This window comes from Giraffa tippelskirchi, chromosome 1, assembly GCF_054371585.1.
Source record: "Giraffa tippelskirchi isolate mGirTip1 chromosome 1, T2T-mGirTip1v1.2.pri, whole genome shotgun sequence".
Taxonomy (NCBI): Eukaryota; Metazoa; Chordata; class Mammalia; order Artiodactyla; family Giraffidae; genus Giraffa; species Giraffa tippelskirchi.
The window spans coordinates 85,298,788-85,323,256 of NC_137275.1; the positions used below are offsets into that span (position 1 = coordinate 85,298,788).

The 24,469-nt window shown below is 41.6% G+C and overlaps 3 protein-coding genes across 6 annotated transcripts in view; 1 reads left to right on the forward strand and 2 right to left on the reverse strand.

Annotated features, from left to right (window-relative positions):
* The window catches only part of DAPP1 (dual adaptor of phosphotyrosine and 3-phosphoinositides 1), a 120,841-nt gene extending 119,729 nt beyond the window's left edge, over positions 1 to 1,112 (forward strand). Inside the window, exon 9 of the mRNA XM_081596856.1 lies at positions 1,012 to 1,112. Coding sequence (XP_081452982.1) covers positions 1,012 to 1,041 — 30 coding nt within the window. The 3' untranslated portion in view covers positions 1,042 to 1,112. The remainder of the gene's footprint in view (positions 1 to 1,011) is intronic.
* Positions 1 to 2,331, reverse strand: part of DNAJB14 (DnaJ heat shock protein family (Hsp40) member B14) — a 41,416-nt gene extending 39,085 nt beyond the window's left edge. For 3 of the 4 annotated variants that reach the window (XR_014083753.1, XM_081596635.1, XM_081596619.1), the window contains exon 1: positions 2,175 to 2,331. Coding sequence is in view for 2 of the 4 variants with exons in the window: in XM_081596619.1 (XP_081452745.1) it covers positions 2,175 to 2,307 (133 nt within the window). In the remaining 2 variants the exon portion in view is untranslated. Of the gene's footprint in view, positions 1 to 736; positions 800 to 2,174 lie in introns of those variants that run through there. The other variant, XM_081596627.1, reaches the window with a different exon arrangement.
* Positions 2,332 to 3,730: 1,399 nt separating this feature from the next.
* On the reverse strand, positions 3,731 to 6,121 carry H2AZ1 (H2A.Z variant histone 1). The gene is made up of 5 exons (XM_081596909.1): positions 6,014 to 6,121; positions 5,497 to 5,574; positions 5,099 to 5,212; positions 4,618 to 4,747; positions 3,731 to 4,363 (listed from the first exon to the last, which is right to left on the reverse strand). Exons 1-5 carry the CDS (start codon positions 6,014 to 6,016, stop codon positions 4,302 to 4,304), a joined length of 387 nt encoding a protein of 128 aa, XP_081453035.1. The 5' UTR covers positions 6,017 to 6,121; the 3' UTR covers positions 3,731 to 4,301.
* Between the last annotated feature and the right edge of the window lie 18,348 nt (positions 6,122 to 24,469).

Genomic DNA, 24,469 nt, shown 5'->3' on the forward strand with positions numbered 1-24,469 from the left:
GGTAAAGGACTTGAATATTTCTCAAAAAATGATACAAAAATGGCTAACAAGCAAATAAAAAGATCCTCAACATCACTAATCATGAGAGAAATGCAAAGCAAAACCACAATAAGGTATCACCTCACACTTGCCAGGATGGGTACTGTCAAAAACCAACAAAGAATCAAACAGAAAATAACAAGTGTTGATGAGGATGTGGAGAAACAAGAACTCCTGCCAACTGTTAGTAGGAATGTAAAATTGTGTAACTCTTATGGAAAACAGTATGGCAATTCCTCAAAAAATATGAAAATAAAATTACCAATATGATCTAACAATTCCATTTCTGCTGCTGCTAAGTCGCATCAGTCATGTCCCACTCTGTGTGACCCCATAGACGGCAGCCTACCAGGCTCTTCCGTCCATGGGATTTTCCAGGCAAGAGTCTGGAGTGGGCTGCCATTATATCAAAAACAATTAAAGCAGTATCACAAAGAGGCATTTGTACACCCATGTTCTTAGTAGCCTTATTCACAATATAGACTGTGATGGGTTTCCAAGATATAGAAACTATCAATACAATCTATTCATAGATGGTGAATGGAAATTGAAAATGTGGTATATGCACACAATGGAATACTATGAAGCCTTCAAAAAGGAACTATCATTTATGCTACAAGATGAATAAACTTCAGGGACATTATGCTAAATTAAATAAGCCAGTGAAAAAAGGCAAATACTAAATAATTTCACTTACTATGAAATAAGTATCCAAAGTAGCCACATTTTTAAAAGAGAGTACAGTGGTGGTTACCAGGGGCTGGGTGGAAAGGGAAAACGGGGAATTGTTTAATTGGCATAAAGTTTTAGTTTTGTTAAGACAAAAAATTCTGTAGATCTGTTGTACTACAATGTGAAAATGTTTAACGTTATTGAACTGTACACTTAAAAATGGTTAAATTGATAAGCTTCTGTTTTTGCCACATTAAGAAAAAAAAATCATTCACTTATTTTCTTTCATTTCTTCAACAGCAGGGAAATGAAAAGGACAAAGAAAAGTAAAGAAATTCAAGGACTTCAATAAGTAGAAAAAAAACTAAGAAAACAACAATAAAACGAAACAGGTAACCCCACACTCTTACTGACTTATTGATAATTTTCTTCTTAACGTGGAAATACCCTGAACCTCAAGTGAAACTGTATCCTATGGACCAGATAATGGAATGTCGTGGTTAAAGGCCTTTTGGAGCTGGAGAGCTCAAATACTATTCTGACTTTGCTACAAATTACTGTGTGACCTTGGGTAAGGCATTTTCATTCATTCACTCATTCATCATTCATTCACTCATCAAAAGGTCTGTTTCCATATGAGTGAGCCTGGTCAAATGAATCCTAGGGTCGATCTGAGAAATAAATGAAATAAGTCATATAAAACAGTAGGTACTTTACAAGCACTCACTAAGTGCTGGCTGTAATACTTTAGAGCTTAGAGAGCAAGAGAAGAGCAGGATTTCGACTAAAGGAAGTCCAGTGCTCTGTTCCTAAAGATGTGCCTCATTTGTCGATAATTATGGTGCTATCAAATCGGATACTATTTAGCCTTAATGACTCTATCATTCTTGTGGTCCTCTCTTCTAAAGAACTCTCTCCTAGGCAAAAGCAATGTCATCTCAGGTGTTCGAAAATGTTTGCTTTGGGAACAGCGTTTTCTACCCCAGAGGCGGTGGAATCAGGGACCTGTACATTAACCACTGAGTTCCCTGTTCCTCTCACTTCACTAGGGACCTAGGCCTTTATTCGCGGATGAGGATGAGGAGGGAGGGGGGCACATAACCACACATCCAGATATAAAGCCCCATCTGGTAAGACAGGACCAGATGAATCTCCTGGCAGAATGACAGCTGGACATTCATGAAAACCGGTAGGGTAACCGGCAACTCTAGCCCGGTGGCTCAGAGCCGGCATCTCGCAGGTAGGCCGGTGAGGAGGGAGTCTCGGGGAGCCCACGGCCAGCCCAGCCCGGATGTTCAGGGCCCGAGCGGGGGTGTGTCGGCGAGGAGCGTTCTAGGGGTCCGACCGGCGGGGTCGGGCGGGTGGGGAGCTCCGCGGCTCCCTGAGGGGCGAGGGTGGGAGCGGGTGCGGGCTGCGCGGCGGCCCGGGGACAGGGCGGGGAGGAAAGGGACCAAGGGCCTCACCGCGGGCCGAGGGCAGTGGGTACAGCTTCTCGGCCTTCTGAAGGAAGCGCTGGGCCTTCTCGCGGTTGCCGGCGTTCAGGGCCTCCCGGGCGATCTCTACACATTTCTCCGCCTCATCCCGGTTCCCCTCCATGGCTTGCGCCTTCTTCCGTTTCCTGCGGGAGCTCAGCAACGAGGGGCGGAAGCCGCCGCCGCCGCTGCCGCCGCTAAGGAGGCAAGGCCGGCCGGGGCTGGGGGCGTGCGAAGGCGAGCGGGGAGGAGCGCAGGCGACCGCGGCGCCGGGGCCCGGGCGCACTGGCGGACTCGCAGCTCCGCCTCCTCACGGCGGCCTCCCCGCCCCCCGCGGGTCGCTACGGCGCGAGCCGCATCCCTCTAGCCCCCGGACTGGGCTCCACTGCCGGGCCGTTAGAACCGGCTCGGCGGTCCTTGCCGGCGCGGACAGGCTCTGGGCCGACCGACCTGGAGGGTGAGGGGCGTGCTGGCGATACCAGGCCGGCTGGCCGCCGGAGGGGCTCCTCTGAAGGGGTTCCGTCGCGGCGTGGACCTGGCCGCCAGCCTCAGCAACGCGGTGCCCTCCAACCCCCAGCCCCCGGCCCGCGAAGGCGGCGGCCCGCCTTCTTAGAGACCGGGCAACGAGTGGGGGTGGGAACATTCGTTTTCAGGAAAATTCCCAGGGATCGAAGGCCACGCCCCCGGCCCCCTCAGCCTAGGTCAGCCTAGGGGAGAGTTTGGTCAGGTGAGGACCCGGCTGCCGGTCCCTGGGCACCGCTTCCGGCACAGCTGTTCAGGAATCCAGTAGGGCGTCCTTTGACCCTAATTCCTGTTTCATTGCCTTATTTCATTCATACTCCATTTTTCCGACTCAGGGCCATTAAACTGTCTCTTAGTACATCCCAAGTGGTACAAAGCAAACACTTAATTTGTAGTTTGCACTTATTCTGGTGAAAACCAAAAAGCTAGTAACCATAACCAAAACAAAGCAGGAATCAGCTCGTTGGCAATGTATTACCTCACATAGGTAAACTTGGTTTTCTCCCTTCTCCCATTTTAATCATCACCCTTGTGAAATACTTGCCATGTTGGTATCCTCAGTGAAGGCAAAGGGCCCACTTTTTGCTTGTTATTAAGAACTTGCCAGAAACTAAGTGTCAAAATGATCCACTTAACCTAATTACAAAGTAACTATTTTCACATCGTTCGGTAAAGATATTGTCTGCCATAGCAGCAGATATGGTAACTCGGCACTTTCAAAGAAATCTTGATTCTTCTGTTAAATGTGTTAAATGGGAACAGTATGTTCCCCAAAGATGTTACCATATATTGAACAATTTAATGCAAGTAACCTTCAAAACAGCGTGTAGCACACAGAAAACATCAGTCTAAACAAAAGTTCCTTCTGTGTAGGTAGCTACATATAGGACTTTCCTACCTGGCCTCTGCTCCCCATCCCCACCCAAGTCCCCACAGTGCTCTGGTGTAGTGCTGCTATCACAAACAGCAAACAAAGCTAATGAATTGAGATGGTTAAACTGAACCTAAAAAACATCAACTTGTGCTGAAGTTTTAAAATCTTTTAATAGTTCATTACACAGTATTCAAAAAAAAATACTTGGGCCTTTTAATTTTGTTGATCTACAGACAGAATTAACAGTAATTTCAAGGGAAGAGATGTGCTTAAGTTATTGCTAGGTAAGATACATATTCAAAACAAAGCTGTTCCTACTATAATCAAGCAAATTTTATACACAACTAGTTTGGGATATGACCTTTATTGAGCTTATCCACCAGAGTGGAAATAATGTCTGTACAAAACCAAATGTTTGTTACTATAACTTCTGCATCACAATTAAAATCCAAACAGTTTTTTAAAAACAGTCAACTCAATCAAAACCCACTACTTCAGAATCAATAGCTTCTTTGAAGCCACAGTAACACTTAAATATGGTTAAGACTCAAATGCAGAAATTTGGTTGGCTGGAAAGCTAATTAAACCTCCAACTTGCTCAAATAGAATTACAAAAAGGCAAAATTGTGTTTTTCACAGAGATACAGTCCACTGGAATCACCAACACTGGACAGCTGTTAGAGTATTTAGAGTCCTGAGATAATAAGGAATCCAGGCATCCTTTAGACAGTCTTCTGTTGTCCTTTCTTCCCAATCAGAGATTTGTGGATGTGTGGAATGACACCTACAAGAGGGATAAAATAACACAGTACTTTAAAACCAAAAGTTTAATGTTCAACTTGGAAGATGTCTTTCAATGTGAGGTTAAGTGCAGAGTAAAAATTCAGAAATACATAGAGAAATCAAATTTCATGATGCAACCATACTACAGATCAGTGAAAATATACTGTGTCCCCTTCTAGACTGAAAATTACTAGAGGGAAAATTTAAAAGCAAATTCTTTTCTCTAGAAAAACTTATAAGCTAATATTTACATACCACCACCAGCAATTGTAGCCTTGATAAGAGAGTCCAATTCTTCATCTCCACGAATAGCAAGTTGCAAATGACGAGGGGTAATACGTTTTACCTTCAAGTCTTTCGATGCATTTCCTGCCAATTCAAGTACCTAGAAGGCAGAATGCAATCAATCTCCTTCCAACTTTCATTAATGTCAAGATCCAGACAACAATCAAACCTTCATGATGAACGCATATCTACCAATTGTCATCTCCCCCACTACCTGAATGGCAGGATAAGCAAAAGCCATAAAGTGGGCACGCAATTTTATTCCCTAAAGCCGCAAACTCAAGCTCAGGAGGATCCCCATCATGATCACCAGCCCCCCCTAGCGTTGTCGGAAGCCTCTCGCTGCGTTCAGAGCCTGGGAGTTTTCTTGCATCACTTTCCTCCTTCCCTCTCGCCGCCTCCCCCCACCCCCTCCCAACCTTTTCCACATTATAGGCGTACACCCATTTACCTCTGCGGTGAGGTACTCCAGGATGGCTGCGCTGTACACAGCAGCAGTCGCGCCCACACGTCCATGGCTGGTCGTCCTAGATTTCAGGTGTCGATGTATACGGCCCACCGGGAACTTCGTTTGTAGCATACACAAACATAAATGCACAAAGATACACAAGTCAAAGATGGTAAAATTATACGCGCGCCAAAGGCAGGGGCAGGGACGCTGGTGCAGCAACGCGCCCCAGCACAAACACACGTGATCGGCCCCCCCCCCGATATTTATTGCATCGGTAAACCAAGTCGCGACACTATCACCCACGCAAAGACGAAACGCTCATCCAGAGCGATAATAAACAAGAGAGGAAAAAGAAAGAAAAACGCCACGATTCCCAGAATGCACGAACCACCACTGACCTGCAAACCGGCTCTCTGCGAGCGGGAAACCGCCTTTGTCTTGGCCTTTCCGGAGTCCTTCCCAGCCTTACCGCCAGCCTGCGGCGCGCACACGCCCGCGAGCGAAGGAGGAACGCAGAATATAGGATTACCAGAGCAGCGCGCCCTTCCCCCACCGCGCCGCGGCTCGGGCGCGAGCGCGGCCCCGTCCCCAGCCGGGGTCTCCGGCCCGCCGCGCGCCGCAAGGGCGACCCCGCCCGCCCCCCGCCGCGCGCCCGCCGCGGCCGCGCGCCTCGGTCCGCCCGCTCGCCGCCCGCCGGCCCCCAGCGGCGCTGCGCGCGCCACCCAACCGTCACCGCCCGCCGCGAGATCCGAGGCTGCTCCGCTCGCCGCCGACAAAACACCTCCCCCTGCTCTTCCAAATTCTGTCTCCGCGCGTTCCCAACCGTCGCCGCTTCACCCCCATCTCCGTGTGTAACGGGTTTTTCTCCCGCCGGCAAAAACCCGCGGAGTATTCGAACGTCTCCACCAAGTTTACCATTTCGAATTCTGCTGAAGCTCAAACAAGCAAGGCAGAGAAAGGACTAGTCAGACACCCAGCGAGAACCAGCCGCCTACTCGTTCGTCGCACCGCGATTCAAACTGCGCTGTCTCCCGCCTTCCCCGCTCCCTTTATACTGCAGAATGTTCCCTCATCCGGGAACTCGGATTGCTCATCCCACCAATGGCTGCCACCCGCCCTCGGGACGCGTCCTTGAAGCTTCAGCCAATGAGAAGGCGAAGAAAAGGGCGGAGGGGCGGGCGCTTCGCGGCTCGAATCCCTATTGGAGCGTGCGGAAGGAGGTGGGGGAGGGCGGAGGGATTGGAACTGGGGAGAAGAAGGGCACGGCGGCGGGAGGGAAGAAACAGAGCGAGCTGTGCTGCGGCAGCTAGGGGACCCCCCCCCACCCGCCCCGGCTGTGGTCACGTGTCCGAGAGGCGGAGTTGAGAGGCTCAAGGGAGGGGCACGCAGTATCGCGCACCCCAGCATCACCAGTTCGCCTTCGTCTCCTAGCCTGATTCCGGAGACCACGTGAAGTCTCCGCGGGGTCTAGCGCGCCCCACTTCCCGCCCTCCCCTTCCAAACGAGCACCTCGAAGGCAGAGACCCACCAGTCTACAGCCTTCTTTCGAGGCCCGGGGTACTCTTTTCCCTGGTACCTTCAGCATCCCCCAGCTTTTTCAGTCTGACAGGTTGGCGCGAACGCGTCCAGTGAGAGGAGCCCCAACTCCTTCCCTAACCACAGCCTTGATAGTGATTCCAGTCTTCTAACCCCCCTGGGCGAGTCTCGAGACTGATCATGACCCACTGCTCCCACGTCAGTTTCAGTTCTAACTCCCTCTTCTTTCCTCACCATTTTTGAATGCCCTACCCCCACCCCCACCCCCAGTGGGATACTTGCACGGGAAAAACGGTGATGAAAGCCCCCTTGCTGGTCAGAAAAGACACTTTGGTCTACCCTAGAGGGCTTGGAGTGAGACGATATTCTTTAATCAAATCATAAGTCATATCTTTCTGGAGATTACACATCAATGGGTAGTACCTATAGCCTGGTGTCTAAAGTTGATTTAATGAAACCTCAAAGCTATTCTGTGTCAACTTTTCTATGCTAAACAGTTTGCTACATGACAAATGTTCGGTAAATGTCAGTGGGGTAACTTCTAACGTGATTCAAAGACAGTTACAGATGGTCCATGTAATCAATTGCAAATGGTGGGCTTAAAAAATGGTACTGTACACACAGTACTATCATAATGCCAGCTATTTAATCTTCCAACTAATAGATTAATAACACCTGTGTACATGTCCAGCTGCTTGAAGACAGTAGTGATCTAAATATTTTATATTTACAACATTTAATAGTGTATTACATTTTAAATATAATTCAATATTTCTGATGTCAAAAAGTTTTAATATATGTATTCTTAAGTACTGTAGTTTGAGTTTCAGTTTGAAAGATTTTATCAAATTAGAGGACCCTTCTGTATCTGGTGGATAAGTAAGTTCCAGTGAAGAAGTTCCCAACAATTTGACAGAAAGTCTTGTTATTTTCTTCCCCTTACAAATGAGGAATTTTTACAGTGTAACCAGTAGCAAGAGTTAATCAGTTCTCCCACTGAATTGTTACAATGACATTTTAAAACTGTGAAAACTGATGTAATAGTTAATCTGAGCTCTGCTGAGGCTTCCTGATGTGTAATTTAGAAGCCAACATTAATACCTTTTCCAGTTTGGACAATATGTACTCTGTGCTGTGAGGTCCAGCTAAAGGAGTTCACTGTTGCCTCAACTGAACAGTGGTTGAGAGAATGTGCTCTGGAGCAAGTAGACAAGAACTCTGCTCTGCTTCCTTCTCAATGTGTCATCTTAGTTACTTTTTGGAGCTTCAAGTTTCTCTTCTATGAAAAGAGTACAGTAACACCTATTCTCAGGTAGTTGTTGAAAGATTAAAGGAGAAGGTATGCAATGTACGCTCCAACATGTGTTTATCACATAGCAGCAGCAGATATGATGATGTCCTCTATATTGGATGCTTGGGAAGGATGAAATAAAGTATCTTTGATTCCTAAATCTTTTCCCTTGTCTAGCACACTGTCTTCCTTTGACATGAAAGTAAAAAGCCACAATGCAAGCCTGAAACCTACCTAGGCGCCCTGCATTGGGAGAGCAGAGTCTTAGCCACTGGACCACCAGGGAAGTCCCCACTTTAATTTTGGATTGCCTATCACTTGCTGAAATGGATCTTAATCGTTATAGTAAGTCAACACCCTGAATCTTGGGGGAAAGAAAGCACATTTTACCCTGAAGCACTGAGAAACCCATCAGTATTTCTGAGAAGGGGAGAATATAGTGTTCCTCAATTTTAAGGTACTAATCTAGCATGGGGTAGAAGCCAAATCATAAAAGAGAAAATTTTTGTGAGGAGACTGTTAAAGCTGATGTTCGTCATTTAGGTATAAACCCTGAAACCATGTAACACTGAAATCAAGACAAGGATGTAAGATCTTGAAGGAAGACTCAGTAATATTTAGTAACTGGGTGTGACATTTAAGAAAGTGTAGGAAGGATATGGATAAATGAGAGACGGCATACAAGAAGATACATAGGTTTTTTAGATTGATGGTTTAGGATATGAAGTAGCATCTATAGAAATGAAAATGCCAAAAGGGTAGACATGGATGAGCAGAGGAGAAAAGAAAGAAGAAAGTCAGGAACGTTATTAAAAGTTTAAGCTGACATTCGGGGAATTCAAGTGGAATTTTCTAGTAAGTATGTTGGCAATGAGGGCAAGAGTTTGTGAAAGAAAAATGTTCAAAGATATATCCTAAGAAGCATCCCTAATAAAAAAAAACTTTAGGTGATGATGTCAGCACTGTTAGAAGATAGCGTGAGGCATATTTAACAGTTTATGTGAGGAAAAATTGGTTGGATCCACTTTTAAATTAAGTGAGCCATTTTAAAATTTGTAATTCAATAAAGTGGTGGCTCAGATGGTAAAGAATCTGCCTGCAATGCAGGAGACCCAGGTTTGATCCCTGGGTCAGGAAGATCCCCTGGAGTAGGAAATGGCAACCCACTCCAGTATTCTTGGCTGGAGAATCCCATGGACAGAGGAACCTGGTGGGCTATAGTCCATGGGGTCACAAAGAGTTGGATATGACTGAGTAACTAACATTTACTTAAAGTTTCTTGTTATTAAACATGTAAAAAAAATCATCGATTAAAAGTGTAAAAAAGCAATCAATTGGAATTGGCAGTGCCAAGCTGGAAGTAGTTAGAGGCCCTCCACCAGCAGGAGCTGGGGGGGAAGACTTCTTTAGAGAAGGTCTGGAAGCAAAGAAAGGAAATTATTTGATTGGCTTAAAAAGATTTGATTAACTTAAAAATAATTGGTCATCTCTAGGTTTTGATCTCATAGCCTTGAGGCATTCACAGGTGTAGATTTTAGGCTATTTTCATAGTATTAGAGCCACCTCAGTCTAATAACCTCCTTGTTTAATTAATTTGACACCACAGATGCCAATACCAAGGAAAAGAGTGAATGTAACTGAAAGCTGAAGAGCAGTCAAAAAGATCTAGAGAAGTAAAATGTAGTGTCTCACTAGATGTAATGATTTCCATACTAAACTAGGAAACTGTAGTTACTACATCTAGTAAGATGATGTTCACCACATGTATATTGCTCACTCTAGGTAAAGAACAATCTGTGTTTGGTCTTTACTACTCTCTTCTGTTTACCAAAGATGATGATGCTGCCATAAGTTCTGAGACTAAATGGTTTTATCAAAAGTCTTGGTTATTAAGTAAATATTTTATGTCCAATGTTATAAGGTAATGAGAAAAGTCCATTTGGTAAATTCTGTAAATCAGAAATTCCACAAGGCTATCTTAGTACTGTTGGGAATCCAAATGCCACTTTCATCCTGAGAAGTTAAGGGAGCACCACAAAAAAAGGCAAGAGTTTAAAGCCATTCAGTTTATACTGCACAGTCCTCTATAGACTCAGCCCCAGGGGAAAACCATATAAAAGGTATGACCATCACACCTATTGTTAAAACCTTACACAGATAAGTGTGACTCCTTAGGCCTATCAATAGGATAGACATGGCTCAGAGAAGAAGCTGAAGGTTTTTCCATATCCTAAGACTTTCCCACCTTTATTTTGTGTAGGTGCTATGTGTGTGTGTGTGTAGGAATGGGAGTGGTCGCTTGGAACTATTTGTCAGTATAGAGTAACCTAGTGAAAGCTAACTAATCCAACCAACAATCTATCTGAGAATCATCTTGTTTACTTTTGTAACTGCTTTAAGTTTTCCCCAGTTTGCTATAGAATTACTTTCATTGAGATTTCACATTGTCTGGGCCCAGGCAGAGAATGAAAGAGCAATGCTTTTGTTCATAGGAATAGATAAGGCTATCAGATCATGATTAATGAGTCACTAGGTTTAGGATATTTGATGCATGATATTAAGCAAGATCAATTGCTCAAAATACTTTTTGAGCCTTGTAAATTCTGTACATTTATAAGGCATTTTATGAGTTTTCTATGGAATTTGACCTAGAGGTCAAATTTCAACCTAAACATGTCTGAGGTAGACGTGATCATGGCTTATCTTCATTTTAAAAGATGAAGAAATAGACAGGGGACATCCAGGGATAAATGAGATCTGATGTACCTTCTCCGTGCTCTTTTATAGTTTCATACTTCTGAGTTAAAAACCTTGGAAGAAGATTTGATTAGTGCCCATGACTATATATACCTGTGATCTTCTCTGTCTTAAGTGAAATAGATGCAATCTCTCACTGAACAATTTTGAAGACATCAATGTTATTCTTTCTAGATGAATACCATTTTCATTATCTTCTAGTGTCCTGATGTTTTGTGAAATAAGTTATTAATTTCTTTGATAAGCCTTCTCTACTGCTCAGAACCTCAGCAGGAAGCAGCCTGAGATGAACTCTTCCTCCATTAATAGATTATTCCAACAAGTCTAGGCAAGAGCTGGCCAGGTCGTTTATCATATTTCACCACAGGATATGGAAATTTACATGCTGGCTCTTTGTTTAGATTTTTATTTCCTGTTTTAAAAGTAAAACAGTGTACTCATTTTAATTCTCAAAAATGAAACAAGTCACTTTTTCTCCAAACTTAGCTGACAATTCAGGAATTTTATAAAAATCTGAAGAAGAGAGAAAAGAGTTACTATATATTATTATAATGTAGAACCTGTTTCACAACAATGATTTTGTAATAAAACTTTACTAATTTTACAGAAAGTGCTGTTTCAAATTAACGAATATTATAAATTACAGAGCACTTGATAAATAAATATATATGATATGTATAAAAATAAACGTATAGCAAATGTATAATACTTTTACATATCAGTTCAGTTCAGTCGCTCAGTTGTGTCCGACTCTTTGTGACTCCATGAACCGCAGTACGCCAGGCCTCCCTGTCCATCACCAACTCCCGGAGTCTACCCAAACCCATGTCCATCGAGTCAGTGATACTATCCAACCATCTCATCCTCTGTCGTTCCCTTCTCCTCCTGCCCCCAATGGATATACATAAAACTCCAAGTGACCAGTAAATAGTTTTGCCAAGAACAAATACAGTCATCTCCAACTCTTTGCAACCCTGTACTGTAGCCCGCCAGGCTCCTCTGTCCATGGGATTCCCCAGGCAAGAATACTGGAGTGGGTTGCGATTTCCTTCTGCAGGGGATCTTTGCGACCCAGGAATCGAACCCATGTCTCTTACATCTCCTGCTTTGGCAGGTGGATTCTTTACCATTAGCGCCACCTAGGAAGATCATATATAACACTCCAAGTGACCAGAAAATAGTTTTACCAAGAACAATACTAGTAGATTTGCTTTAAAAAAAAATTGTAAAAGCATTAATGATTTATAAATGTATCAAAGATCAAGAACTTTTATAATATATATTTGGAAATTTCTGTATTTTGTGTTCTCTATTAAGTAGGTTTACAAACATTCTTTGTGGCTGATTTAAACCATAGTTCAGTGTCTGTTTCCAATGACATATTAAAAATTCTCAAAGAATAGGATCCAAAATATTGAGGCTCTACTCTTGGTTGTCTGTGGCAATCTGATTGGATCCCAAAAGTGGGGGACATGACTTGAGACTGCATTTACAAAGCATCACAATTTTATTCAGACTGCTTATTTTGGAGGTAGGTCAAATCTCCCCAAGTCACTGCTAGGTGCTGAAACTTTGCATTGAATGATACCTCATGTAAAAATACAGACATATGGAAAACTGCACCTGTCATGGCTCTTTTGTTCCATTTGCTTTACACACATCCAAAGGCTATTTTGCAAGTGGGACACAGCACCTTTTCACTGCCATGATCTTTTTATGGGTTACAGATTTCTATAGAAACATTGGAGCAAATATATTGAAGAATACGAAGCAGATAACCAGAGCCTTAAATGACCAAGACTGGCTCACTGTTCATCAAACCCATTTTTCCTTCCTGAGCTTTCCACCAGAACTCCTGCTCCATGCAGGAGAGGTGGCCATGTGACTGTTTCTTGTCAAGATGTGTGGAACTGGTGTGTATCATTTCAATATCAAGGCTTTTGAAAAGTAAGTGTGCCTTCTCCACCCTCTTTTTCTCTACTGAGAGTTGGACGCAAAGAAGGAGACTTCCAAGTAAGATAGGAAATTAAAACCATGAGATCAATCTCACAAAAGCCACCCGCCAAGAAGAAACACCAGGCAAATACTTGTATTGTGTTTAGTCCCCACAATTTTTTTGTTTGTTACAGCAGTTAGCCCTCCCTAACTAATTACCTAGCTTACAGACACAAAACAGTGAAGGCAGAGGTGTTTCTGAGAGACCTATGTATGTATAATCTATTATTATTAGCACGCTGGTTTCATTTGCCAATACTGTAAAATAGAAGGATAAGTTTTGGCAAACATTCCCTACTAAAGAATCCTTGTTTTCATTATTCCCTACTTTTAAAAAATTAATTAATTTGGCTGCATTGGGTCTTATTGCTGCATGTAGGATCTTCGATCTTTGTTGAGGCATGCAGGATCTTTATTTTCAGCATGCAGGTTCTTTAGTTGAGAACATGAACTCTTAGTTGCATGTGGGATCTAGTCTCCAGGGATCCAGTTTAGGCCCCCTGCATTGTGAGTGCAGAGTCTTAGCCACTGGACACAAGGGAAGTCCCCATTATACCATACTTTTAAAAAGACTGTTCTTTGTAAATAAAGTAACTTATTTATAACTTTATAAAGTAACTTACGCACAGGTTTACTTTCCATGGCAGTATTTGTAAGCGCAAAAGACTGGAAATAACTCAGATGATCGTTGATCAGTTCAGATCAGTCACTCAGTCATGTCCAACTCTTTGCGATCCCATGGACTGTAGCATGCCAGCCTTCCCTGTCCATCACCAACTCGTGGAGCTTGCCCAAACTCATGTCCACTCAGTGGGTGATGCCATTCAACCATCTCATCCTCTGTCATCCCCTTCTCCGGCTTTCAATCTTTCCCAGCATCAGGGTCTTTTCCAGTGAGTCAACTCTTCACATGAGGTGGCCAAACTATTGGAGTTTCAGCTTCAACATCAGTCCTTCCAATGAACACCCAAGACTGATCTCCTTTAGGATGGACTGTTTGGATCTCATTGCAGTCCAAGGGACTCTCAAAAGTCTTCTCCAACACCACAGTTCAAAAGCATCAATTCTTCTGTGCTCACCTTTCTTTATAGTCCAACTCTCACATCCATACATGACTACTCGAAAAACCATAACTTTAATTAGACGGACCTTTGTTGGCAAAAAGTCTCTGCTTTTTACTGTGCTGTCTAGGTTGGTCATAACTTTCCTTCCAAGGAGCGAGCGTCTTTTAATTTCATGACTGCAGTCACCATCTGCAGGGATTTTGGAGCCCAAAAAATAAAGTCTGCCACTGTTTCCCCATCTATTTGACATGAAGTGATGGGACCAGATGCCATGATCTTAGTTTTCTGAATGTTGAGCTTTAAGCCAACTTTTTCACTCTCCTCTTTCACTTTCATCAAGAGGCTCTTTAGTTCTTCTTCGCTTTCTGCCATAAGGGTGGTGTCATCTGTGTATATGAGGTTATTGATATTTCTCCCAGCAATCTTGATTCCAGCTTGTGCTTCATCCAGTCTGGCATTTTGCATGATGTACTCTGCATTTAAGTTAAATAAACAGGGTGACCAGAGAAGGCAATGACAACTCACTCCAGTACTCTTGCCTGGAAAATCCCATGGATGGAGGAGCCTGGTAGGCTGCAGTCCATGGGGTCGTGAAGAGTCAGAGACGACTGAGCAACTTCACTTTCAGTTTTCACTTTCATGCATTGGAGAAGGAAATGGCAACCCACTCCAGTGTTCTTGCCTGGAGAATCACAGGGACGAGGGAGCCTGGTGGGTGGCCGTCTATGAGGTCGCACAGAGTCAGACACGACTGAAGCGACTTAGCAGCAGCAGCAAACAGGGTGACAATATACAGCCTTGACGTGCTCTTATCCCTGTTTGGAACCAGTCTGTTTTCCATGTCCAGTTCTAACTGTTGCATCTTGACCTGCATACAGTTTTCTCAGGAGGCAGGTAAAGTGGTCTGGTATCTCTTTAAGAATTTTCCATGGTTTGTTGTCATCCACCTAGTCAGAAGGGTTTGGTGTAGTCAATAAAGCAGATGTTTTTCTGGAACTCTTTTGCTTTTTCTATGATCCAGCAGAAGTTGACAGTTTGATCTCTGGTTCCTCTGCCTTTGCTAAATCCAGCTTGAACATCTGGAAGTTCATATACTGTTGAAGCCTAGTGTGGAGAATTTTGAGCATTACTTTGCTAGCATGTGAGATGAGTGCAATTGTGTGGTAGTTTGAACATTCTTTGGCATTGCCTTTCTTTGAGATTGGAATGAAAACAGACCTTTTCCAGTCCTGTGGCCACTGCTGAGTATTCCAAATTTGCTGGCATATTGAGTACAGCACTTTCACAGCATCATCTTATAGGATTTGAAATAGCTCAACTGGAATTCCATCACCTCCACTAGTTTTGTTCATGGTGATGCTTCCTAAGGCCCACTTGAGTTTGCATTCCAGGATGTCTGGCTCTAGGTGAGTGATCACACCATCAAAGTTTTCTGGGTTGTGAAGATCTTTTTTGTATACTTCTTTTGTGTATTCTTACCACGTTTTCTTAGTATCTTCTGCTGCTGTTAGGTCCATACCATTTCTGTCCTTTATGGTGCCCATCTTTGCATGAAATGCTCCCTTGGTATATCTAATTTTCTTGAAGTGATCTCTAGTCTTTCCCATTCATTGTTTCCCTCTATTTCTTCGCATTGATCACTGAGGAAGGCTTTCTTATCTCTCCTTACTTTTCTTTGGAACTCTGCATTCAAATGAATATATCTTTCCTTTTCTCCTTTGCCTTTAGCTTCTCTTCTTTTCTCAGCTATTTGTAAGGTCTCCTCAGACAACCATTTTGCCTTTTTGCATTTCTTTTTCTTGGGGATGATCTTGAACACTGCCTCCTGTACAATTTCACAGACCTCCATCCATAGTTCTTCAGGCACTCTGTCTATCAGATCTAATCCCTTGAATCTATTTGTAACTTCCACTGTATAATTGTAAGGGCTTTGATTTAGGTTATACCTGAATGGTCTAGTGGTTTTCCCTACTTTCTTCAATTTAAGCCTGAATTTGGCAATAAAGATTTCATGATCATCGAAAAAGCAAGAGAGTTCCAGAAAAACATCTATTTCGCTTTATTGACGATGCCAAAGCCTTTGACTGTATGGATCACAATAAACTGTGGAAAATTCTGAAAGAGATGGGTGTACCAGACCACCTGACCTGCCTCTTGAGAAATCTGTATGCAGGTCAGGAAGCAACAGTTAGAACTGGACATGGAACAACAGACTGGTTCCAAATAGGGAAAGGAATACTTCAAGGCTGTATACTGTCACCTGCTTCTTTAACTTGTATGCAGAGTACATCATGAGAAACGCTGGGCTGGAAGAAACACAAGCTGGAATCAAGATTGCCGGGAGAAATTCAATAACCTCAGATATGCAGATGACACCACCCTTATGGCAGAAAGTGAAGAAGAACTAAAGAACTTCTTGATGAAAGTGAAAGAGGAGAGTGGAAAAAGTTGGCTTAAAGCTCAACATTCAGAAAACTAAGATCATGGCATTCGGTCTCATCACTTCATGTCAAATAGATGGGGAAACAGTGGAAACAGTGTCAGACTTTATTTTTCTTGGGCTCCAAAATCACTGCAGATGGTGACTGCAGTCATGAAATTAAAATACGCTCACTCCTTTGAAGTAAAGTTATGACAAACCTAGACAGCATATTAAAAAGCAGAGACATTACTTTGCCAACAAAGGTCTGTCTAGTCAAGGCTATGGTTTTTCGAGTAGTCATGTATGGATGTGAGAGTTGGAGTATAAAGAAAGGTGAGCATGGAATAACTGATGCTTTTGAACTGTGGTGTTGGAGAAGACTCTTGAGAGTCACTTGGACAGCAAGGAGATCCCACCAGTTTATCTTCAAGGAAATCAATCTTGAATATTCATTGGAAGGGCTGATGTTGAAGCTGAAATTCCAATACTTTGGCCACATGATGCAAAGATCTGACTCATTGGAAAAGACCCTGATGCTGGGAAAGATTGAAGGCAGGAGAAGGGGACGACAGAGGATGAGATGGTTGGATGGCATCACCGACTCAATGGACAAGAGTTTGAGTAAACTCTGGAAATTGGTGATGGATGGGGAATCCTGGCATGCTGCAGTCCATGGGGTCACAAAGAGTCAGACACGACTGAGTGACTAAACTGAAGTTCATGATCTGAGCCATAGTCAGCTCCCGGTCTTGTTTTTGCTGACTGTACAGAGCTTCTCCATCTTTGGCTGCAAAGAATATAATCAATCTGATTTCAACATTGACCATCTGGTGATGTTCATGTGTAGAATCTTCTCTTGTGTTGTTGGAAGAGGGTGTTTGTTATGACCAGTGTGTTCTCTTGGCAAAATTCTGTTAGCCTGTACCCTACTTCATTTTGTACTCCAAGGCCAAATTTGCCTGTTACTCCAAGTATCTCTTGACTTCCTACTTTTGCATTCCAGTCCCCTATAATGAAAAAGACATCTTTTTTGGGTGTTAGTTCTAGAAGGTCTTGTAGGTTTTCACAGAACCGTTCAACTTCAGCTTCTTCAGCATTACTGGTCGGGGCATAGACTTGGATTACTGTGATATTGAATGGTTTGCCTTGGAAATGAACAAAGATCATGCTGTCATTTTTGAGACTGCACCCAAGTACTGCATTTCAGAATCTTTTGTTGACTATGATGGCTACTCCATTTCTTCAAAGGGATTCTTGCCCACAGTAGTAGATAAAATGGTCATCTGAGTTAAATTCACCCATTCCAGTCCATTTTAGTTTGCTGATTCCTAAAATGTCAGTGTTCACTCTTGCCATCTCCTATTTGACCACTTCCAATTTACCTTGATTAATGGACCTAACATTCCAGGTCCCTATGCAATATTGTCTTTACAGCATCAGACTTTGCTTCTATCACCTGTCACATCCACAGCTGTGTGTTGTTTTTGCTTGGCTCCATCTCTCAATTCTTTCTGGAGTTATTTTCTACTCTTCTCCAGTAGCCTATTGGACACCTACTGACCTGGGGAGTTAATATTTCAGTGTCATATTTTTTGCCTTTCATACTGTTCATGGGGTTCTCACGGCAAGAGTACTGAAGAGGTTTGCCATTCCCTTCTCCAGTGGACCACGTTTTTCAGAACTCTCCACCATGACCCGTCGGTCTTGGCTGGCCCTACATGGCATGGCTCATAATTTCATTGGGTTAGACAAGGCTGTGGTCCATGTGATCAGTTTGATTAGTTTTCTGTGACTGTGGTTTTCATTTTGTCTGTCCTCTGATGGATAAAGATAAGAGGCTTATGGAAGCTTCCTGATGGGAAAGACTCTGGGGGAAACTGGGTCTTGCTCTGATGGGTGGGGCCATGCTTAGTAAAGCTTTGATCCAATTTTCTATTGAAGGAGGTCGCCATTATCTTCATTACCTCCATCAGAGTTTGGTCTCAGATCAAACAACAGGGAGGGAACACAGCCCTGCCCATCAACAGAAAATTGGATTAAAGATTTACTGAGCATAGCCCCACCCATCAGAAGAAGATCATTAATAGAGAAAAGTGAAAAGTGAAAGTGAAGTCAATCCGTTGTGTCTGACTCTTTGGGACCCCATGGACTGTACCTGCCAGGCTCCTCTATCCATGGGATTTTCCAGGCAAGATTACTGGAGTGGGTTGCCATTTCCTTCTCCAAGGGATCTTCCCAACCCAAGGATTGAACCTGGGTCTCCTGCATTGCAGGCAGACTCTTTACCGTCTGAGCCACAAGGAGGCTTCATTAATAGAGAACTTATTAATAAACTATGTTTCATCAACATAATGAAATAAGATGAAGCTGTAATGGGAAATTATATGAAAGAAAGAAAGTATGTAATAGGTTATCTAGCATGCTGTGTTTTGTACTGCATATTTGGTAATATTTGCAAAAAGAAACAATAGTGGGTTGATAAGCCAAAATTAATAAAAAATTATGTTAGTAAGAGGGAGGGTAAAGAGAACAGGGACGGAAGCAAAATTTGTTTCACAGGTTTTACCTTGGTGTGTTTTAAATTTTTTTATATAATTAAAAAACAAAACTTAATAAGTAGTCTGTAAAGATTAAAAGCAAACTGAACTAAATAAATCTGCCTGGATATTAAGTTAATGCCATTTTCTAACAGAGAGAAGAAAGTATACCCAAGTAAACTTAGAAGTAGTAGTACTCTTAATCTTCAGTGGAATATATTATTGTTGTTGTTAAGTCGCTAAGTGGTATTTGACTCTTTGAGACCCCATGGACTGCAGCACACCAAGCTCCTCTGTCCTCCACTATCTCCTGGAGTTTGCTCAAATTCATGTCCATTGAGTTGGTGATGCTATCTAACCATCTCATCCTCTGCTGCCCCCTTCTCCTTTTGCCTTCAATCTTTCCCAGCATTAGGGTTTTTTCCAATGAGTTGGAATATACTATAAAGACAAAGAAAAAAAAAGAAGATACCAAGAAGTCTTATAACTGTTTAAATAGTCCATGTTGGGAATAATATCAGTATTGTTACTTTTAAAATTATTACAAGTATATAATAGGATAAAGAAGTATGTTAATTTTCTTAAGTATCAGTAATTTAGCATAAGGGGAAAAAGAGATATGAATAAAAAACCAAAAAAAGACCCTGTAATCTTATATTTGAAAGGGAATATCAGTGAAAACATATAAATTTTCCTTGGCTCTTTAAAAAACAAAAAAGCAAAGCTCTGTATCTTAAATCTCTCTAAAGAAAAGCCTTAGAAGCAATGGCAAGCTACTAGTAGTAAATAACGGCAAGATCCCTGTCTCTAAATACCATTTCCTACTAAAAGCAGTCTTTGGAGAAGTGACTGACTCCAGGGCTGGGGCAAAAAATGTACGTGATGGGTTTGCGATATTGTAATATTATATTGTCCCAGAAAGTAAGGACACTATCAAAGATTGTGGAATCTTGCATAAAGGACATAGAAAAAAGTTTGAAGATTCTCCCACTGGCCAAAATGGGGTAATTTGAACATTGAAATAATACTTGTAAATGTAGGTCCAACACAGTGAAATGAGAAAAAGCAATGAGTTCAAATTAGACAGAGAAGAGGGGAGGAAATGGGACAGTGGAGAGGAAAGGGAAAGGGAGGAAGGAAGGGATAGAAGGGGGGAAGGAGAAAGAGAAGCAGAAAAGAAAATCCATTGAATGCCATTGGAAGTGTCCACAGTACCAACTCATTACTCTAAAAACTGACAGTTATGGGGGAGAAGTGAACAGTACATCTTATCTCTATGGAATGAACTGTATTTCATTTTGAAGTGAACAGTGAATGTGCTAGTCTCTCATTCATGTATGACTCTGCCCCTACCATGGACTGTAGCCCACTAGGCTCCTTGTCCATGGGATTCTCCAGGGAAAAATACTGAAATGGGTTGCCATTCCCTTCTCTGGAGGATCTTCCCGACCCAGGGATCGAACCTAGGTCTCCCACAATGCAGGTGGTTTCTTTACCATCTGACCCACCAAGGAAGCCCATATTTCAGTTTATACTGAATTAATTAATGAGGAAAATTTCTTCTAAACAAAAGAGTTCCAGTTAATAAATACAGAAGAAATAATAAAATTAGAAAAAAAAATCCCATTTTGCAACTTTCACATGAATCACTTAAAGTTCATAAATCTATGGTAAAACCACTTTTTCTTTATAGTATATTCCACTGAAGATTGAAAGAAAAATATTTCTAAGTATACATGGAATAATCTTTTTTAAAGAATATTTATAGATGGGGCTGTGTAGTTTATTTCGTATCTATTTGAGTCTTTAGGACTAATTTCTTGGCTATTGGAAATAAAGGACACCAGACAGGCAATGCAAAGGACAACTATTAGCCACATATATGAAGTGGAAAATTGACCTGGTTTTCCCAATAAGGAAATAGCAGTGAGAAGAGAAGGGGAAGAGAGAGGGAGAGATTGAGAGATAGAGAGAGAAAGAGAGAGAGAACTCTGTTCTAGATGGAGAAATTTTAAAAAGAATTAAGAGACAGTACAATCCAAAAATATGTGTGAACCTTCTTTGGAAGCTGATGTTTTGTCGCTAGTTTTTGTTTTTCTTTTGTTTAGATAATTGGAGAAAGTTGGATATGAACTTAGCATTAGATAATATTAATGAATTATCATTAATGTTATTAGATAAATTAATAGCATTTAGTTATATAAAGAAGTGTTCCTTATTTTATTATTTGTAAAGAGACACACTAAAATATTTAGGGTAACATATTTCTATTCAAAAATACTCAAAAATATTTATGAAAACATGTTTGGAATTTGCTTTAAAACGTTTCAATCAAAATAAGAAATTTTTTTTAATGCAGGAAAGATAAACTGGCAAAATGTTGATGATTGTTGAAATTGGGTATTTATATTTTGAAAATTTCAGGCAAAGTTCAAAAAAAATTTTTTTGAAGATGATGAAACTGCTACAAATGATATCTTCATGGTGGGGAAGGAAAAAAATTGTAAACTTTGCTCTGTAGTCTTGCAAAGCTTAAGTTCAACACACTTGGCCCCTCCTTTGTTGGGTCTGAAACTGTTTTACATCATGGTTTGCCCTTTAATTTTTTTTTTTTTGTAAAGAGTAACCCCAATATCTGATTTGTACAAACCAGGATGGCTCCTCAGCCACTCTGGTTTCACCACATGAAGGATCTTTTATTGTTTGATATTGTGCTAGCTGTCTTTAACAGACAAGTTTATCTCTCTAAATGTTTTTATTGTTAATTTTGTTTTGCTTTGGGTATACAAACATAATATACAGGGAATTTGTACAAGAGTTTACAGTGTACCAATGTGAATCACAAAAGATAAGGAGCAATAAGACAGAAGTAGAATAAAAGGAAAATTGAATTCAGACAATGTGGATCTGACGTTGATACTGCCCAGCTAGGAGACATTGGTCACCTCAATCTCTGTGAATACTGCACTTCTCTTGGGCAAGATGGGAAGGGTAACATGGTTATTGTAAAGACTGCATGAGCTATGTGAGGTACTTTTTCAACTTTAAACCCTTATAACATTATTAGCATGAAAAATGAATACTGGTAATATTTCATATGACTATTTTTACTTTCCAAAAGTGAAAAGTTTTCTAAATTAATTTTTAAAAATAAAGCAAATAAGCACACCAAAGTTTTCCATTAAAAGATGCTAGAGTAAAGAAATGATAATTTCATAATGTACCTGTTTCGCTGTTTTATGCTTTTCTTTAATATATCAAGTCTTGGTGTTGGCTTTACTTCAGCACCTAATACAGTTCCACCTATTCAAAAACTTATAGGTAAATTTAGTACCATACTGAAGGGCAACAGGTAACATTGACTGTGGCTTAACTTGTTTTCAGTAATTTATAATTTCAATTTGCAGTCAATACTTAGTGCTGTTATGCCTTTGAACTAAACTTTTCTCTAAATTGTTTAAGGCACTTAAACATATTGCATTAATGAAAAATTGTTTTACAATATAACTGTGAATCATGAAAAGAGAATTGAAGAGAAAACATATAACCTTTTGCCCTATCGTCTCTGCCAATGCAGGAGATGCAAGATCCTTGGCTAGGGAAGATCCTCTGGAGGAGGAAATGGCAACCCACTGCAGTATTCTTGCCTGGAGCATCCCAAGGACAGTGGAGCCTGGTGGACTACAGTCCATGGGGTCACAAAGGGTAGGACACGACTGAGTGACTGAGAGTAAGCACCAGCACGCTGCGGCAGAAGAGACCACGTGAAAGAACATGAGTATCTCTTTAAAGTAATTAATGACTTAAGGGCTGCAAATACTATAAAACAAGCAAACAAACAAACAAAAGATTTTTTTTCCTAATGAATAGCAATAAGAAACACATTTCATCTGATTCTACATTTTCTATCAGTAGAAGGATTAGATGAGCTCATCAAATACAGAGCTCCACACTGGCTGTTTGCTTGGTGCCTGCCAAGCCTCATTTCACTACAGTGATGCTAGACCTTGTGTACTTAAACTATTATTCTGTTTCTTCAGGTGACAGGATAGAGAAAACCGACTATATTCCTTTGGATACTGTTAGCACCTCTAGTACATTTATCAACTGGCTCTTTCATATTTCATGACCCTCACTTTTTACTATTCTTGTTTTTCAATCCAGACTGATCTTTTTAGATAAAAAATTACCTACATATCTACCTACCTGTTTTTGAAGGGGTTAAATGTTTACACGTTTCAACAGTTTAAAAGGCTAAAAAAAGAGATATATAGTAAAAATTCTCTCTCCCATCCCTGTACCCCAATTATCCAGAAATATGTTCCCCTATATTTTTTTGATCACCTGCTTTCGTTCACATTGCCGTCTTTATCTGAAATGCCCTTCAGACATCTTTCATTTTTTTTCCGTTCACTTCTTCAGAATGTAGCTCATTATTCTCCTATAACAAGCATTCCTTGAACCATCAACTCTAAAATTGATTCCTTATTTCCCTTATTCTGCATAATTGAATACGACTTATACCTTGCTTTCTTTAATATATTTAAAATGCGAATATACCCAAATTATTTTCAGATTTCCTGAACAGAAGATTTCTGAATGGCTTATGGATTTGTAGGTTCCTTGAAAGCAAGAAATGATCCCTATTTCTTTTGTTTTCATGTAACAGGCAGTCTGGACTTGATGCCTAATATGTTCTCTATCCTCAAACATCTTACCTGGTGATTCTCAACATTTGCTGCTATTAGAATAAGCTGGGAAGATGTAGAAACTCATAATCCCCTGCCTTCACCCCATTTCAATTACATCAGACTTTCTGGGGGTGTGATCTACACATAAGGATTATTTAAAACTTGCCACATAACTTAGCTTCCAGTGTGAAGCTAAGTTTAAGAATTGGTAACTTAACTCACCTGCATGCCCTCCGTCTCACTCCTTGACCGCATTTCATGAAACCATGCTCTTCCCATCAGTATCAGACATGCCCGCTCCCTGCACTCACAGCCAGCTTTCCTGCTTTTCTCCGGTTGCAGGTGAAAAAGTGTTCCTCTTCCTCCCATAGACCTTCTTCCAGCGGCCACATTTTCTTTGTTCCCCTTCTCTGAAAACCTCTGGTAAGGGTTTGCTATGTAGATGGTTGTCATTCTTTTCCTCCTCCAAGTCTCTCTTCAACCCACTTATATCTGGCTCTCATTCCCATCAGGCCTCAAAAATGTCCTTGTCCATGTCACTTGTCATGTTGCCAAACCCAAGGGCCAGTTTCCTGCCTCCTCCCTACCTCTCAGCAGCATGACCATTCTATGCTCCAAACACTGTCTTTCTTGATTTGATGAATCCGTGTGGTTGCTCCTTCTCCTCTCCCTCTGTCCCCTCGTTATTGACTCTTTGCCACCTGATTGCAGGATGGCAGGTTCCTAGGGCTTTATCCTAAGCCCTCTGCTTTCTCCACACATTTCTATGTACAACTTGTGCATAGAGATGATTTCAGATAGCAAATGATTTGAAAAAATTTTTACCTTAATTTCTTTTCAGTGATATTAGAAAAGACTACAGCCTACAAATCGAACTCACTTTAAGGCTGTAAAGTGAAAGAGGTAAGTTTAATTTACAAAGCACATGACAAACTCCTTAAAACACCCTTTACATATCTTGGTTCTTTCCTTAAATTTCTCCAGACCACAGCTACCTTTGTTCCTTCCAAAATCCTCCCATCAACTGCTAGGTTTCCCTTTTTCTTTAGCCTTCCCCTCAAGCATCCTTTCCATTCTT

What these genes read in the sequence shown, in the direction of transcription:
- H2AZ1 (XM_081596909.1), bottom strand. An exon ending in TGGAGTACCTCACCGCAGAG is followed by an intron (nt 4,748 to 5,098) that starts GTAAATGGGTGT and finishes TCTGCCTTCTAG; the next exon opens with GTACTTGAATTGGCAGGAAA. An exon ending in GGCTACAATTGCTGGTGGTG is followed by an intron (nt 4,364 to 4,617) that starts GTATGTAAATAT and finishes TCCCTCTTGTAG; the next exon opens with GTGTCATTCCACACATCCAC.